Source organism: Numenius arquata, chromosome 18, assembly GCF_964106895.1.
Source record: "Numenius arquata chromosome 18, bNumArq3.hap1.1, whole genome shotgun sequence".
Taxonomy (NCBI): Eukaryota; Metazoa; Chordata; class Aves; order Charadriiformes; family Scolopacidae; genus Numenius; species Numenius arquata.
In genome coordinates this window covers 5,300,503-5,315,871 of record NC_133593.1, presented here as the reverse complement: position 1 = coordinate 5,315,871, position 15,369 = coordinate 5,300,503, and the positions used below count along the sequence as shown (strand labels likewise).

Here is a 15,369-nt window from a genome sequence, read left to right as displayed (position 1 = left end):
GCGATGCCGACGCTGGTGCAGCGACAGCTTGGACAGAGTTCAGACCAAAGACTCGCACAGACTGTGTTATTTTCTGATCATTTGTCATCTCTGAACCCTGCTGTCAACTGTCAGCAGCAGGAGGCTGATTTGGGGGAACGAGCCGGGCAACAGACTGCAGCACTGGCGGCTATCATTTTTTTCCTTGGCACCTCCAGCAGCCAGGTTTGAGTCATGCCTTGTACCTAAGATTCAAGTAGTCATTTGTAGCAGAAGCTGATTTGAGGCCATCTGTCTGCTCCGAACAAACTCCTGTGCTCTTGAAAATGAAGTTGTGCCGTGGAAGAAGTGTGATCCTTTAATAAACACAGTTGTGTCATCACAACCATTCGGCACAGTCACACCTCCAGCAGTAAAACATGACGCTGCCTGGTTTTAGTTGGTAAGGAAAGGGGGACAACATTTATACATGGGATTTCAGCGTCCCTGCGCAGCTGGATTCTGCCCTGGAAGTTCTTCCACGGCACAACGCAGAGGTTTTACTGTACGGAGATGCACTGGTGCCACAGACACTGCCCTCTATGTCAGGCGCTGCGAGGGAGGGAGCTCTTCACCCAACAAAACACTAGAAATCCGTTGGGTGAATCAGGGTATTTTTTATCAGTTTAAGCTAACAAAACTACAGTCCTTTGTCGCTACAATGAGCCAGTTCCAGTTTAGCCCAGTATTTAAAGAGCTGTGGACATCTACGTGATAATTCCAAGAGGGTTTTGTGAGAGGGGCTCCCACAGGCAGCCCTAAACCCCAGACCTCCCCCCAAGCCGGCGAGTGAGCGTCCCCGACGTGCTCCAGCCACAGTCTCGGCAGTCACAGCGTGCCCTCTCTGACGGGAACCCGTCACTGCAAACACGGCCGGCCACCATGCCACGGGCTGGCCACACTCGCTGGCCACACTTTATCCCAGGAAATGGCTCATCGTCTGCAACCGCTCCAGCTCACTCCCAAAAGCAGGGCCTTGTGCTCTCAAAATAACGGTTTCTAACCTTTTTCTGGCAGACTGGCATGACCAGCACTGCGTCGCTGGTGTCCACGGGGCTCAGCGATGTCCCCAGGCCACCAGGAGCTGCCGTGGGAGCAGAGAAGCTTGGGCCAAGCAGGAGGACAAGGCTGGCAGCCTGCCGGAGCTCAGCACAAAGCCACACGACGGGAGGAAACCCTTTCACAGATAAAACAAACCTTGAGCCCGTATCCTCATCGTCCTTTCAGCGCGGAGCCTCTCCAGCAGTCAGCTCTTTGCCCAGCAAAACTGCGGCCGTGGAGCATTTCCATTAATGCTTGGCCCTTATTTCCAGAGCTCCCTTTTAGATTTATATTGTGCTCTCAGCCCATTAAAATACTCTCTGTGCGCGTACCTGCTGTTTCATTCTCTCCGCGGTGAAAGCAGATGATGGCTTCTGATGAATCAGAGCCACAATTAACAAGATACACAATATTAGTTCATTTTGTGCTCTGCATTTGTTAGCTGACTTTTTCTGCCTCGATCGAGCTATACGGCAATACTCTGTTCTTGCCAGAAAATTCCAGCTCTTCCTAGTTGGTATCTCAAATGTGAAAAAATGCAAATAATTAAATACTGAGCCAAAAACTGAGGGCTTTGTCTAGATGGTTTCGAAGTCCAAAATGTAACCTACTCACTACACAGTCACTGCTATGTCTTCCTTTTGACACTTTTCATCTGTTAAACAGCCTCTTGGGCATCATCTGAGACCAAAATGCAGTTACACCCATCGGTTCTGTGCTACTTTCTAAAACTTTACGTACGTTCTCTCCTAAAAAGCCAGAATCGCAGCGCTGCAGAACATTTAACAATTGGTTTGGACTCTCAAGTATCACAGAAATCTGAGAAAAGTATAAAGAGGTTTTAATCTTAACTAATTAGCTCTCAAATATAATTTCAGCTAGTTTTACTAACGTACGACAAACTTTAATGATCTTCTTTTAGAGGAATCCCTATCACAGCTGTTTATCTCCTTAACCAAGATTAGCGCTTGTAAAACACATGCCAAGAAACAGGCCCTCATTAAAAGGAAGTGCATCTAATTGTTATCTACTTGTGTACTTTAAAAGGAGAAGGGTAATATCTAACCAAGCTTTTTTTTTTTTTTTTTTTAAAAAAAAAGGCAAAACCCAAGTTAACCCATAGAGGATGCTGGAGGACTTGAGCTGCCTTTCAAAAAAAAAAATCAGTCTGAAATCAGCAAGAAGCGTAAAACTTAGCAAGTTTATCCAGTTTCTGTCACACAGCTGGACAATAACTGAGATACACGTTGTTCTACATTAAATACTGTTCATGCAGAGATAAAACAAAATAGGCAAAGCTAAAATACAGAGATTTTTTTTTTTTTTCCTTTCTCCTAGCACTTAGCACTCATCATGGTTACAGCCCTGGGCGGGAGGCGAGCCCCAGGTTGGAGAGACAGGTATTGCCGGGGATGCTTTCCAAATTCAGCCAGGCAGTAATTACTGAAACCCCTTTGTTTGAAACGGGCGCAGAGGAGACAGCCTGCGAGAAGTTAATCAGAAAATAACCACACTGACCCAGTTGTGCCGGGACCTGAATTCAAGGTTGTGGCGTGGGGGGGGTGGGGGTGGTATTGGGGAAGCTGTCTTAAAAGCAGACGCAACAAGAGGATAACGAAGGTACAGCAGCAGCCAAACTCCAAAGTCTTTTATCTGTTTTAAGGCAGGGAAAGAAAAAGGACATTATGAAATCCCACGGAAAGGCAAGAGGAGAACGTGAAGTGTGAGCAACCCACAGCCAGGCACCCTGCACCCCCATCCCCAAGCTGTCCCTGTGGGAAGCTGGGATGGCCGGAGCCGAGTCCCGGCGTCAGGGACCCGAAGGATGTTGGCTCTGCGGCTGCACCCACCCGACCAGCTCCCTATAAACACTTCCACATAGTTGAGCGCTTACCGCAGAGCGCGCTCCACCCCAGGCTCTCGCACGGTATCGCTTTCATCCATCACGTGGGTCAGGCCCACACGGTCAAATCCAACATCTCCTCCATCTCCCCTGGTCATAAAGCCTCCCCGAGAGTCACATATCCACCGAAACAACGGGGCGGCAGCTACCAGAGCCAGGGCTGCCCCAGGGCAACGTTAAAAATAGGGAGCTCGCAGAGTAAGAGCTGCCACTAACCACAGCAAAGGGAGAACCCGATACTGCTCCCTCCGGCTCGCATTCGTGCCCGGTCTTGACTCCTGCTAACGAGGGAAGGAGAGAGAGGAGTTGCCTCCTAAACCAAGGCAGGTGCCCAGGAACGACAAAAAGCAGGGCCGTACCCCTGTCCTCAACAGCTCCTTCCCTGCTTTTGGAAGGGTCTTTCCAGTGCTGGAGCCTGCAGAGGTATTTTTCTGCTGGGCAAAAACTGTGCAAAAAAATCTGAAAGAGGACTCGGGACTCTGGAGTGAGATTATGGCGGGGTCCCCTGCAGCAAGCCAAGGCAAGCCCTGCTGCTGAAACTGGAGAAATGGCCCAAACAAGGCAAGAAGCAGTCCAGAGAGTGACAACCCAAGGGAGCTGAGAATGGGGGCAAGAGCCATCCCAACCTGCAGCACCCCAGGGCCCATGGCTGGTACGGAAACCTGGCACGTGTCAGGGGAGATCCTCGACACACGTCCAAGCCCAAGCATAGGACCCTGGGGAGAAACATCCCTGTGGTGGCATCACGGGAACGGAGCCACGCAGAACTCGGGAGATCCCAGGAATGACAGACACCCCAGGAATGACAGAGAGGTGACAGCACAGGACGGAGGTGGCCAGGCAAACCCAGCTGTGACACAGCGTGCTGCCAGCCCCGCTTGGACACCAGCGACAGTGTGGAAAGGCAGGCATCTCCCCGCTTGACTGATGGGAATCCTGCTGATGGCCATGGGGGCAGCAGCAGAAGCAAGGAGGATTTTCTGGCATTGTAGCACAGAAACATCCATCTGGACAAGCACAGCGTCCCTGTTCCTTTACGGATGAACTACCGTGGCTGGTACCACAGGAAATCTTTCCGTTGGACCCAACAGCAGTGAAAACATAAACAAGCTGGAGGAAGAGAGGCAGGGGCAAGAAAAGCAAATGCTGTTGTTGGGAAAGAAGGAGGAGAGGAGTTACAGCACGAAGGTGATGGGTAACCCGGAGAGATCCCAGACAACAGAGTCAAAGAGAAAAAATACTCCTGTGGGTTTCTCATGGAAGGGGGAACTCAGTGCCCAGAGACACAAAAAACAAAGCTGAGAGCAAAGATGGGAATTCACATTATTATTCTGTTTTAAGTGCATTTGCCCTTGGGATACCATCTCAAAGCGTACCTCAGACTCCCTGCTAGAGTAAGGCGATCCCACTCCAGTCACCGATCCGCTGTCTTGAGACTTATCTGGAGTCCAGTCCCACCAGAGCCTCACCAAGTTATTCTACAAAATCAAAGCACAATTTCTGCTGCATTTCTCCATTTGCTGAAATTTATTATATTTGCAAAGAATTAAATGAATGATCTGGCTGTTTCCAAGCGAGCTGCATTGCTTTCACAGCACTGAGTGCACACTGTGAAGCTCGACTTTTATTTTTAAATTACAAAAATGGCTCAATACTTTCCTCAACCCCTTGAGCTTCACAGCACATAGAATCCTATTATTACTGATGTTAAAGAAGACTGCAAAGTACAGAGGAGAGAATCATCTTATCTGGTCTGGCTCTGGCCTCACAATAGAAATTTTTATTGGTAGAAGAGCCTACATGTGTAATAACTGGCAGAAAACTCAACTCTGATTTTGTCGTATAAACCTTTAATTTTTATTATGGTAAAAAGAGGAGGGAGAGAGGGCAGACTCCTGGGGAGATCGTATGAATTTCATGACCACCCACTTTCTGGAGGACACTCCTTATTTTTCACATATGTGCCTAAGTACAGACCAGTCATTTAGCACACAAAGACTATTTTCTTTGCTGCACATTGGCCAATATGGTACATGCCAACTGTGGCAAGAACAACAGATGAAAGCCACAGACACAGCGCTAAGCAACTTGTTCGGCGATGCTCAAAACGCGCATGTAAACAAGAGAGATGAGAGTTGGGTTCCCAAGGCCCTCGCCAGAGAGGAATATAGGGATAAGTCTCACCCTGCTGCACTGGGATTTGCCTGTACTCCCCGTTCTGGGAAGCTGACATGTAATACGCTGCCATTAGATTGCTCAAATCCCAGTGGAATAAGGGACCAGGGTTAAATAGAACATTACAAACATCCTTAATGATTTCAGAGACCTGTAAGGCCTGGGACACTCTGCAACTGCAACATTTGAGTGCAGAGCAGGAAATCTGCACAGGATCAGGGCCAAGAAAATGTGCTTATGCTTCTTTCAGCCCTGTGTGGCAGAAAGCCTCACTTTCCCTTAAAAAAAGCTGATGATTGCAAAGCACTCTTATCCCTCCACAAAGTTACCATAAATCATAAAATCATTTTTACAGGAGTTTTCACCCACAAGGATGCTACAGAATTTACAGGCTTCCCTTGCTAAGCAATACAGACGTGCAAGTATCGTTTTCTCTGCTGCTGAGAGAAAAAGCCAGCTCAAATGAAAGGTGATAGCTCTTTAATGGCACACAGCGCTCCCGCCGGATCCAGCCCCGTCAGACTCGCCAGCACCGCTCCAGGTTCCACCAGAAGAGTTGCCTGTTTCGGTGGAGGGGGAAGGAAGCGCTCTTTTTTGATAGACAAATGCTACAGCTGACAAAAAAAACCCCAAACAGCTGATGAAATAGGCAGGACTGGGGATTGTTCTCTCCAGCAAACCACGCAAAGACATTGCAACAATACATAAATGAAGACAACATAGCGACAGATCTCTACAACATGCTATATGCTGTCACTCCTTACCTCCTTGAAATTTGGTTTTCTAGTCCTTCAAAGTTTTGTCTCATTAAATTCCCTGTCACTGTTCTGTTTTAAGAACGTCCTTGTTAGAACTAAAACACCTGTAAGCCTTCCCTGGGCACTTTTGCCTCTTCTTGGGAAAAAACACGTGATCTTGGCATTCATTCAATCTAAAGTGACAGATGCTACTGAAGAAAGTACAACAGAACTTCACAGCCTCCTCCAATTCAAAATTCTACCTCCCCAGCTGTAAAAATATAGCAAGGAATAGCAAGAAAAAACAAAACAAAACAAAAAACATAAAAGCTAAGGCTGATTTCTTTCTGGTTATGTATTTACAGAACACTTGCTTTGGAACAAAGGTGACCAACACTCACAGTTTCTATTGTGCTTTCCTGGATGTCCTCAAGTCAGCTGCAGATACCCTCATTAACCAGCTCAGCTCTAGAAACGAGCTGCCAGTTAATCACTGCTGCACCGACAGCCAAGGAGTTCTGACATGTAAGACAGATCCTACACACACACACTGGTGTTTTGAACAGCTGATGCAGTTTTACTTTTGGCAACGGAATATTGCATTTGTAAAAAATACAGATTTTTGGCTACCTGAACCATAGTTAAGGTAGATAAAGTTTTGACCTTGAACTCCATGGCAGTGTTGATGTAAGTACGTGAGTGTGTAGGATCAGAAAAAGGCCAGAGACCCCAGCATCTGAAACAGCGCTAGAACCCACAGCTATATACGGCAGGCAATTAGCATTTACATATTTAAGCCTCAAGACAATCCGCCACTGGTGCATCTCACCAACTAGCAAAACGGGTATTTCGCTCGTAGCCTCAGCTGAGCGGGTTTGCTGGAAGCAGCCTCTGCCTCCCTGTCACACTACCTGCATGCCTCTGTCATGCCCATCTAACTGCACTTTCAGTTTGTGAAGCTCTTCGATCTCTCGGTTGTGGCGCTCCGTTTTGTGCCGCACCAACGAGCGGTAGAAGTGAATGGTGAAGACGACAAAAATCAGACCCACTGGAACCATAATGATGGTGGAGACCAGGGCCGACTGCCAACCCGCGTGGCCGCTGGGCTTCTCGGCATTGGTGGTCTCGTTTTTCAGGATGGAGCCCACAGGCAGAAATTTTATCCAGCACAGAAGCACAACTTCTGCAAGGAAAAGGAGGATCCCCAGGACGGTGGAGAAGCCCCACGCCAGCTCGATGTAGGGGTGCATGCGCTCGTGGGGGGACTCACTGATGGAGTTCAGGTTGTGGATGTTGCTCACTGCTTCCACGTTGGGCAGGATGCAGGTGCTGATGAGAAGGGCAAAGAGATGAACTGCCACCAGCACCGTTGTGCAGGCACTGAAAGCGATCAGCAGCATCTGGGGGTACTTGTACTGCACCTCCAGCTGTACCTCCACCATGGCAACCTGGGGAGAAAAGGAACAAAAAGCTTGTCAACAGCTGTTAGTTATCCTCTTTTCAAGGATTTCATCCAGGAAAGCATCTTCATTCAGGAAGAACACCTAAGGTCAAGTACACACTCAAGTGCTTTTTGGAATGGCAGCCTAGATGGATCATTTCTGTTTCCCATGAAGACATACACAAGGCTGCAGCTCGGCCTTTCTGACGGCTCAGGCGCACGTTTCTGCGCTGCAGTTTTCTGAAATAACATATCTCCCCTTGCAACCGTGAGCCATACGAACTGCATCAAACCAAACACACAACAGAAGGAACTCATTAGACAACAAGGGGAGCTCGGAGGCAGCTGACAGCCTGCTAGCCAGCCTGCCCGCCCGCCCGTCACACGTTCTCCTTCCGCTCATCACTCGCGGCTGCCGCGCAGGAAGTTTCGACTTCAGGCGCGTAAAAGAAAAGCAAAAGCAAGCAGGTCTTCTGGCCGGCGGCCAGCAAGGTTTCACTACCCCCCATGGGAACCACGCAAGCTACTTCATAGTTCCATAGTTAAAATAGCTGCCTTCTATTCTCAGAACATTGTACGTTCGTTTTTATTACAAATACGCCCAGATAGGAGTTATTTATATCCTCAAATTTCTCCCTTGAGAGCTAATAACTTACTGATAGACTCAGCAGAAGTGGACTGCTACTGGCTTATGGGTGTGCTCGGCAGCTCAGACGGGAGTCTGTTTTCTCAAAACAAGAGCTATCGTATGGCAAGTCTCTAAAGCTGTCCATCTTTTCTTTAATCAAATAAAGCTTAACAAGCAGAATGAGCGCAAGAGAGCAGGGGGCTTTTCTCAGATCACAACTGGAGTCCTAGTACAGGCCTGTTAACTGGTTTTGCGTAAGAATTTGTAAAATTACTTAATCTACCTGTGAAGTAAAATAGTGCTGTGTCACCCCTGAAAGGACTGCAGACACCTTTTGCTAAGAGAAGCCACAAAAACAGCAGACAAAACTATCAAATATTCCTCTCTAGGAACTGTTCTGATTATGAACGTGTGGTAGTTTTACTTTTTTCCCTGTTTTTTTTCTGTTTTTTTTTTTTTTTAAAGGTTCCTGTTTGCAGTTTACAGTAGTTCTTGGTGAAGAGCACAGAAAATAATAACGCAGGATTGGCTTCACCATCTATTGCAAGGTCAATTTAATTAATTAAAACACACTGCACGTTGCCTTGCATATGCTCTCTCTGCAGTTCCCCTGATATCGATTCGAGAAGGAGGAGGTCAGACTTATTCTCCGCTGCCCTGTTCTGCACACTGAGCTTACGCAGCGCTGTGATTGTCAGTCTCGCTCTATCAGCCCGGAAGAGCTCCGGGTATATTGTTCATTATTGGGTGCTGTAATACCCAGAGACATAGTACTCAGCAAGCTGAACAGGAATTGTACCTGCATGTTCAATTTAGAGCTTTAGATTAAAGCTGAAAGCCTGGCTGATGTCAACATATCAATTTCTACTTGTTATCCTTCGCATGAGCAGCACTTTTCAGCTAATTGGATGTTTCCTCCCAGACTAACCTATTCCCTAGGGCTAGCTTCAGCTGTGCAAAGTGATGAATTTTTAACACTGACTGATGGCTCAGTAAGAGGTATTTCAAGGAAAAACATCAACAATCCAGACAGGGCAGCAAGGCAGAAAAACAGTTCATTTAACTCGAACAAGTGCTGGAAAGGTGAGTGAGCTCTTATGGCTTTACTCCATACAGACCGTCACATCATTCTCTGACCGGGATAAGAAAAAGAGGACAAGCTGACATAACCCATTTAAAAATCATTAAATATGCTGCTTAGTCTGTAGAACTATTAATATGTCATGTTTGATACAATTATACTCTTCCGTGATAACAGCCCCCTTTATTTTAACCTCTTCCCAGTCAAGCCAAGGGCTTGACTTTGCAGGGCACTGAGGACTCTTGCCGAGGCGCAGAGTATTTCAGCATAGGCTTCATTTTAAGCTCAAGAATCACCCTGTTGAACTCCACACCCACAGGTTTGCTAAAGGACCAGGTACTCAGCACATTTTAGAATTAAACTGCAATTAAATTACATGCAATTATGGGGCTTTTTTAGACCAGTATAGCCCAGATTGTCCACAACAAAGACGATGGACATGGAAAATCTCTTGAGAAATTTAGACCAGGATAGATAGTATCAGGCAAAAGGATGACAAATGGCTTAACATAAACCATGTTACATTCACACAGATGGCCTGGCAGCCTGTAAGAACAATCACTCCAGTAGATGTCTCAGGGTTTTGTTTTGCTTTTTAAAATCGAATACATATCCTGTAGCAATTGGACAAGTATTTAGAAGACTGATTAGCAGTAATAGCTCTTATTTCCATCAGGAAAATTATTAAGGAGGTTTCGTAAACTCCCTCTAAATCTCCTCCATCTCTAGGGTCCCTAGGACAAAAGCAGTAGCCCTGAGCCCACTTCCAACCAGACCTGGTGCTGGAAAGGACCCACAGCTTCCCTATCTGCCCAACTCTGCCAGAAATACCAGAGACAGCATCGAGTAACGAGGAAGGTTCGCATTATTCTGCAGCCTGTCCAGAAGGAGCTGGATCAAAGCCACCACCTGTTGATTAAATATCCATCAGCTCATAATAATTTTCAGCCAATATGGAACTGGCTTGAATCAAACACACTGACAGGGAAGTAAATAAAGGAATAGCCAAGCCCTGTATGACATTTGTTTACATAGTTAAATGCACACAGGGCTTCAAGGAAACTCTTTTAATTCTAAATAACTCCTCTGCTTTCATCAACAGCCAAATAGATGCTCTTATTGGAGAGTAAACATCCGTGTACCAAATACCTGCCTGCCAAATTACCAGCAGAGAAATAACTTGGTAGGAACGGATACCTCGGCTTTCACTGGAAGGTCCAGTATGATCAGCTGGGGAAAAGCTTGCTAACAAAGAGAATTCCTTATTGCAAAAATTTGTATTTCCGACAAGAACTGATTTCAAGTATACTTACTATGTTAGGCTGGTGATTACAATTAACACTACTTATGCATTTATTTGACTTGCGTTTTAAACAGTTTAAAGAGACTAGAAGTCAAATGGTTAATTTTGCGTGTTTGCCAAGAACTTTCAGCAACTTGCTGTTGTGCAAGTTGAGAAGGCACGCTTTGTTTTCAGATGGGTGGCTGAGCCCCACAGTGTGGGTGGGCTGCAAGCAAACCCCCCCCAGTCCCAGTGATGCCAGCGACAGCCCATCCCAGCACCGGCACCTGCTCCTGTAACCATGCTGCCGAGATAGATCAGTTCACAACAAGAAAAAATGTTCATTTAATCATCATGATAAAGAGAACAGTCACAAGTGACAAACACAGAACTCAAGGAGCCCAGAGGCACAAAGGGCGAGCACATGAGTGGCTTTTGAGAGTAAGAAAGCTTTGGAGTGAAAGAGATCTGCAGGAGAGCACTCAACTTTCTCAAAATGAGGAGGTGCTTTATGCCATTCCAGCACACGAGTGTGCTTACAAACCAAGATAAGCTGCATGAAAAGGTTTTGTGAGCATCACTCACACGCAGCCAGAGAGCGGAGAGGAATTGCAAAGCGACCAAGTGCCCTCTCTCCCCTGCAGCCTGTTCCCACTTCACTCCCTGCTCATGTTTCTCCAACTTCACTTTGGGTCATCAACTTCGTCACCCCAGACTTGTAATGTTACAGATGAGTCACGTTCTGGGAGATCAGGGGAGGAAAAACCATCAGAAGAAGCTAAAATAAAACAAGGAAAGCTATCCAGAAAGTTCCCGAGCTCTGTCTTCCTCCCAGCTTGAGCTGCAGGATGCACCATCTCCCCATCACATCCCGCTCACCCAGGCGCTGCCCTCCGCCTCTCTGCGTTCAGCCGACAGACCTCGGGAACACCCAGACCTGCCCATTTCCTGAGCAGAAAACCTCCCTCAAACAGGTTTCAGTTCTCACTCCCAACAAGCCAGAAGTGGAAAGGAGATGAAGAGGCTCACACCGACACAGCACGGCCGTGCTTTGCTTAACACCACGGCTCTGTACCACTGACTGTCTTGTTTACTTGCTCGCTCCCTGACAGGGCTTTGACCTACGCAGATCACTTCCAGATAACACCCAAGTGCTGCAGGGAGGAAAGCAAGTACCAGGGATTATCCCCAATAGGCAGCACTGACAAAAATATACCAGGTTTGGCTTCCTTCAAGCTACAGAGTCTGAGGCTGCAGGGCTTCTTCTCACACCTCAGCGTATAACACAATCTCCCCCATCACGCTACGCAAACTTCGCTCTGGCAGACTGTGACCTTATTTTAGACACCGTGACCTGAAAAAACCACGTACAGAAATTAAGATAATGTTCAGGACCACAGGGACCGCAGGGGCCCGGAGGAGCTCCACGCCCAAGTGCAACCTCATGCTAAGGCAGCCAGCGATGAATGGCCTCAGGGCCCAGGTCCTGTATTGTTTAGCAACAATTAAAAAAGTGCTGGCGGAGCATTTTGGATCGCTTGCAGGTAGGGGATTAGTAATTTTAAAGGGCTGATTTGGCAGCGCGTGGGTTGACTGTTAGGCAGCTCGTGTATCCTTGAGAGAGCCAGCCTCAAACTTTTCAGCAGCAGCCAAGCAGAAGCCCCCAAGCAGATGCCTCCTGCCTCTTCAGAAAACAACAGCGTGTCCTGTGTCTTCCCAGGAGGAAAACACTGATTAATAGATGATTTTAGAGAACCAAAACCTTCGTGATTCAGAAAGTGTTGCTACAAAGTACACATACCATTGCAAATCCAGAGAGCAGAGCAGAGGTTCTGCTGGAAGCTTTCAGTTTGGCTCGGCTCAGGTACAATTTTCTCCATGAAAGGGCTTGAACGGAATGGTGGTTTGATGTGACCAATTCCAGATAGCTGCGCCGCACCCAGTCCCGATAATCCATGCCTTTGGTGCCAGGTTCAGAGCAGCAAGCAGGAGTGGAAGGATCCACCGGCACGTTTAATTCAGCACTCATGATGAGAGAAATGCTGAGGGAACAAAATAGTCACGTTCAAAAGGAGGCAGCAGACAGGACAAGCATCGACTACTGGAAAAGCTATGTTTAAATGAAGTCACCCTCAGTCAGTAGAAAAATGATGGATGAAATACCATCACACTTGCAAGGCACAGAACAGGGAAAGGACCATCCTTAAGTCCTAAAAATGACTGTAAGAACTAGGAAAGATTACACAGGTAAACCCGGGAGCTGCTCCAGCAGGGATTCGGAAAAGCTGCACAGCATCTGGCTTTTCATTTCAAAGCCGGCATCTCAACTTTCCCCTTTAATTCCTCCTTGCTCATAACTAATTTGTTTTACGTACAGACACTTCGGAAATAGGGCCCCCATCTCATCATTTCATTTTAAGCTGACAGTTAATTTCACAGCACATCATGGATTGGCTCCAAATGCATCTCCTTAGAGTACCAAAGTAACGCCAGTGAGCACGTTCAGGGAGTTTTTGTGCTCTTTCTTTGGAAACCAGGTGTTTGTTTTTTTTCTATTAAACTATTGCTCATCACAGCTCAGTTCAGACAGGCACAGCTCTTCCCCGAGACTTCCCCAGTAGTCACAGAGCTGAATTCTGTGTAGGGTTAACAAATGAACTTCCCGGGCTTTGTGCAGTGGGAAGTTAAATTTCCTGAACTGCTCACACACCACTTATCAGCCCCATCTGACAAAGAATCCTCCTCCCTTACTTCCACCGGTAGTTCTTAGCACGGGGAAAGGAAAAGACAATTCCAAGGGGAAAAGCGAGCTGCCTTCCAGGTAGTTTCAGCGTCTTCAGATTCAAGAGATCTCACTGAAAGATGTAAGAAAGCAGCAAGACTGTTTCAGGCGGTGGCTGCCACAGCTGCGAGCAGAGACAAGCGCAGGGTCCAAGCCAGCCCCTCCACACGCTACACCGTAGCTGGGCTGCTGCCCAACGGCTCCAGTGATCTCCGGCTCCGGTGATCTCCACGCCATTCACGGAGACGGAACAGAATTCCCTAAGTGTTTTGAGAAAACATTCCTCAAATGACTTACCAGCTCCTAGGAGGAGGAGATGCACGCCCAGAATCGCACACGGCGTGGTACTAATTAGTCCCAGCGCCACACCTCAAGGTCACAGGCACCTCACTATTCGCTTGAGAGGAGCCCCAGCCCTGCCCGCATCCCCCCGCCTCCACCCAGCCGTCCCTGTACTCGGGCCACACGGTGACAGCTAATAAACCCACATTTGCAGTGAGATTTGAGGAAGTGGCAAAGATAAAAAAGACATCAACTGCCCACATCTCCGAATGCTACTACTAAAAAGGAACAGAGCTGTTCCAGGCACAGTAAGAAAGCGTTTGCGGCAGCAAATAAAGCATTGCAGGGTCCTAAGATTTGTCTGTCCCTCCTGGGCATGGTGGGATTTCAGATTCCAGCCCCCTCAGACATAATAAGGATGGCAGCAAGAGCACAAGACTTGTTTTTCCGGGCAGGTTTTAACAAGGCCACTATTACAGCCCCTGGAGGACGCCAGGATGGCTCCCGAACTGCTCAGCAGTTTTCATATTATTAAAAAGAAAAACAAACAAACCAAAAATAAAGGAACTTTCACACGACAATGAAAACCAGAACAGAGTAACAAGGACAAACCTCCTCACTTGCTCTGTGTTTCCAGAAAAAGGTAAGAATCACCTATTTTTACAGAAGAAGGAAAAAAAACCCAATCTCTCCCCAAGCCTGCTGGGAGGATCGGAGCAGAGACATTCTGTGAGCAGCAAAGCTATGAAGCTGTTTCCTGTGACAACATCCTGTGTGGATTCTGCAACATACAGTGTGGGGTGAATTTATTCACTTTGTCTGTAGTTGGGACACTGATGGCCTCTACCCTGCCACTATTTTCACAAAACACATAGGAACTTTGTATGTAGGAAACTTCAACCCTGGGGACAAATTCCATTGAAAAGACGAATTCAGAGGTTACAGAGGGAGAGCAAAAGTACCCAATCACATCTGCTTCTTTCCTTAGAAAAATAAGCTAAAAATACCACAAGGATGAATTTTCACTCTGGAGCAGCTCAAGAGATGTTCCCAAATAAGTAAACAACTTCAGAATAAAATCCATAAACACAAACGTAGCCCAAATGGGCAGTAACAGGACGGCAAACTCACCTTGCTGGCTACGGACATGGAGAGACTGGGAGGAGGTCTCCGAGGGCTGAAACACAAGACCAAAGAAGCATTTTACACTCACTGTATCTTAAGCGGTTTTACTCTGGGAATACTTTTCAGCCAGTTATCTGCATCAGGGGAGAGTTATTCTGGAGATCTCACAGTCCTGCCTTGCAACATTAAAGGTTTAGGACACTTGCTCTTACAGAAATAAGTATCCCTCAGGGTTTTACCACACAGGGCTGTTGAGTTTTGGATGGAGAATCAGGATTTCCCAAGGAGACCTCTTCCTCAGCCTAATGGCCAGCTCTGGCCAAGTCCATCCCAGCTGTATCTTTACTCACTTCCGTTGCACCACTGATGCGTTTGACCCCGCTGCGTTTCACACCACCGAAGGCAGAAATCTCTCTGCGATTGCTCTCTCATATCGATTTTGTTAATCTGTCCAGCGCTGTCCTTTGGAGCAGCCAGCGTAGTATGGAAAGCCTTTGCCGTGCCTTACGCCTCAGCTGCCCCCGTGCAGCTGGAAGCGCACGTGGGGGAATTTCTTCACAGCAGGGAACGAAGCAGACGGGTCTGAGACACACGGACCCTTTTCCCGCCCCAAGCAATTGCCCACAGAAGCACTGTCAGCTTCTCTGCCTGGCTTCGGGACACCGGACCCCTCTCAGACCCAGGTTTCTGCCCCAAAGCCTGAGACCGATCAGCATATTTGTACCAGTGCCTTTCTCTCCCTTCAAGAGCCCCCACGCTGTGGCCAAGCCTGACCCCCCCTGCCCTGCTACTCCCCCTTCTTCTGCTGCTCTGGGCCTTCCAAGCTCAGGCTCCCTTTGCTATGGGGAACCCCTTCCCATGTTCTCTTCTGGCT

General features: G+C 47.5%; 1 protein-coding gene across 1 annotated transcript; it reads right to left on the bottom strand.

Moving 5' to 3' along the window:
- Positions 1-6,776: 6,776 nt before the first annotated feature.
- Positions 6,777-12,335, bottom strand: ORAI2 (ORAI calcium release-activated calcium modulator 2). The gene is made up of 2 exons (XM_074160747.1): positions 12,108-12,335; positions 6,777-7,322 (listed from the first exon to the last, which is right to left on the bottom strand). The coding sequence occupies exons 1-2, from the start codon at positions 12,333-12,335 to the stop codon at positions 6,777-6,779; spliced, it is 774 nt and encodes a 257-aa protein (XP_074016848.1).
- Between the last annotated feature and the right edge of the window lie 3,034 nt (positions 12,336-15,369).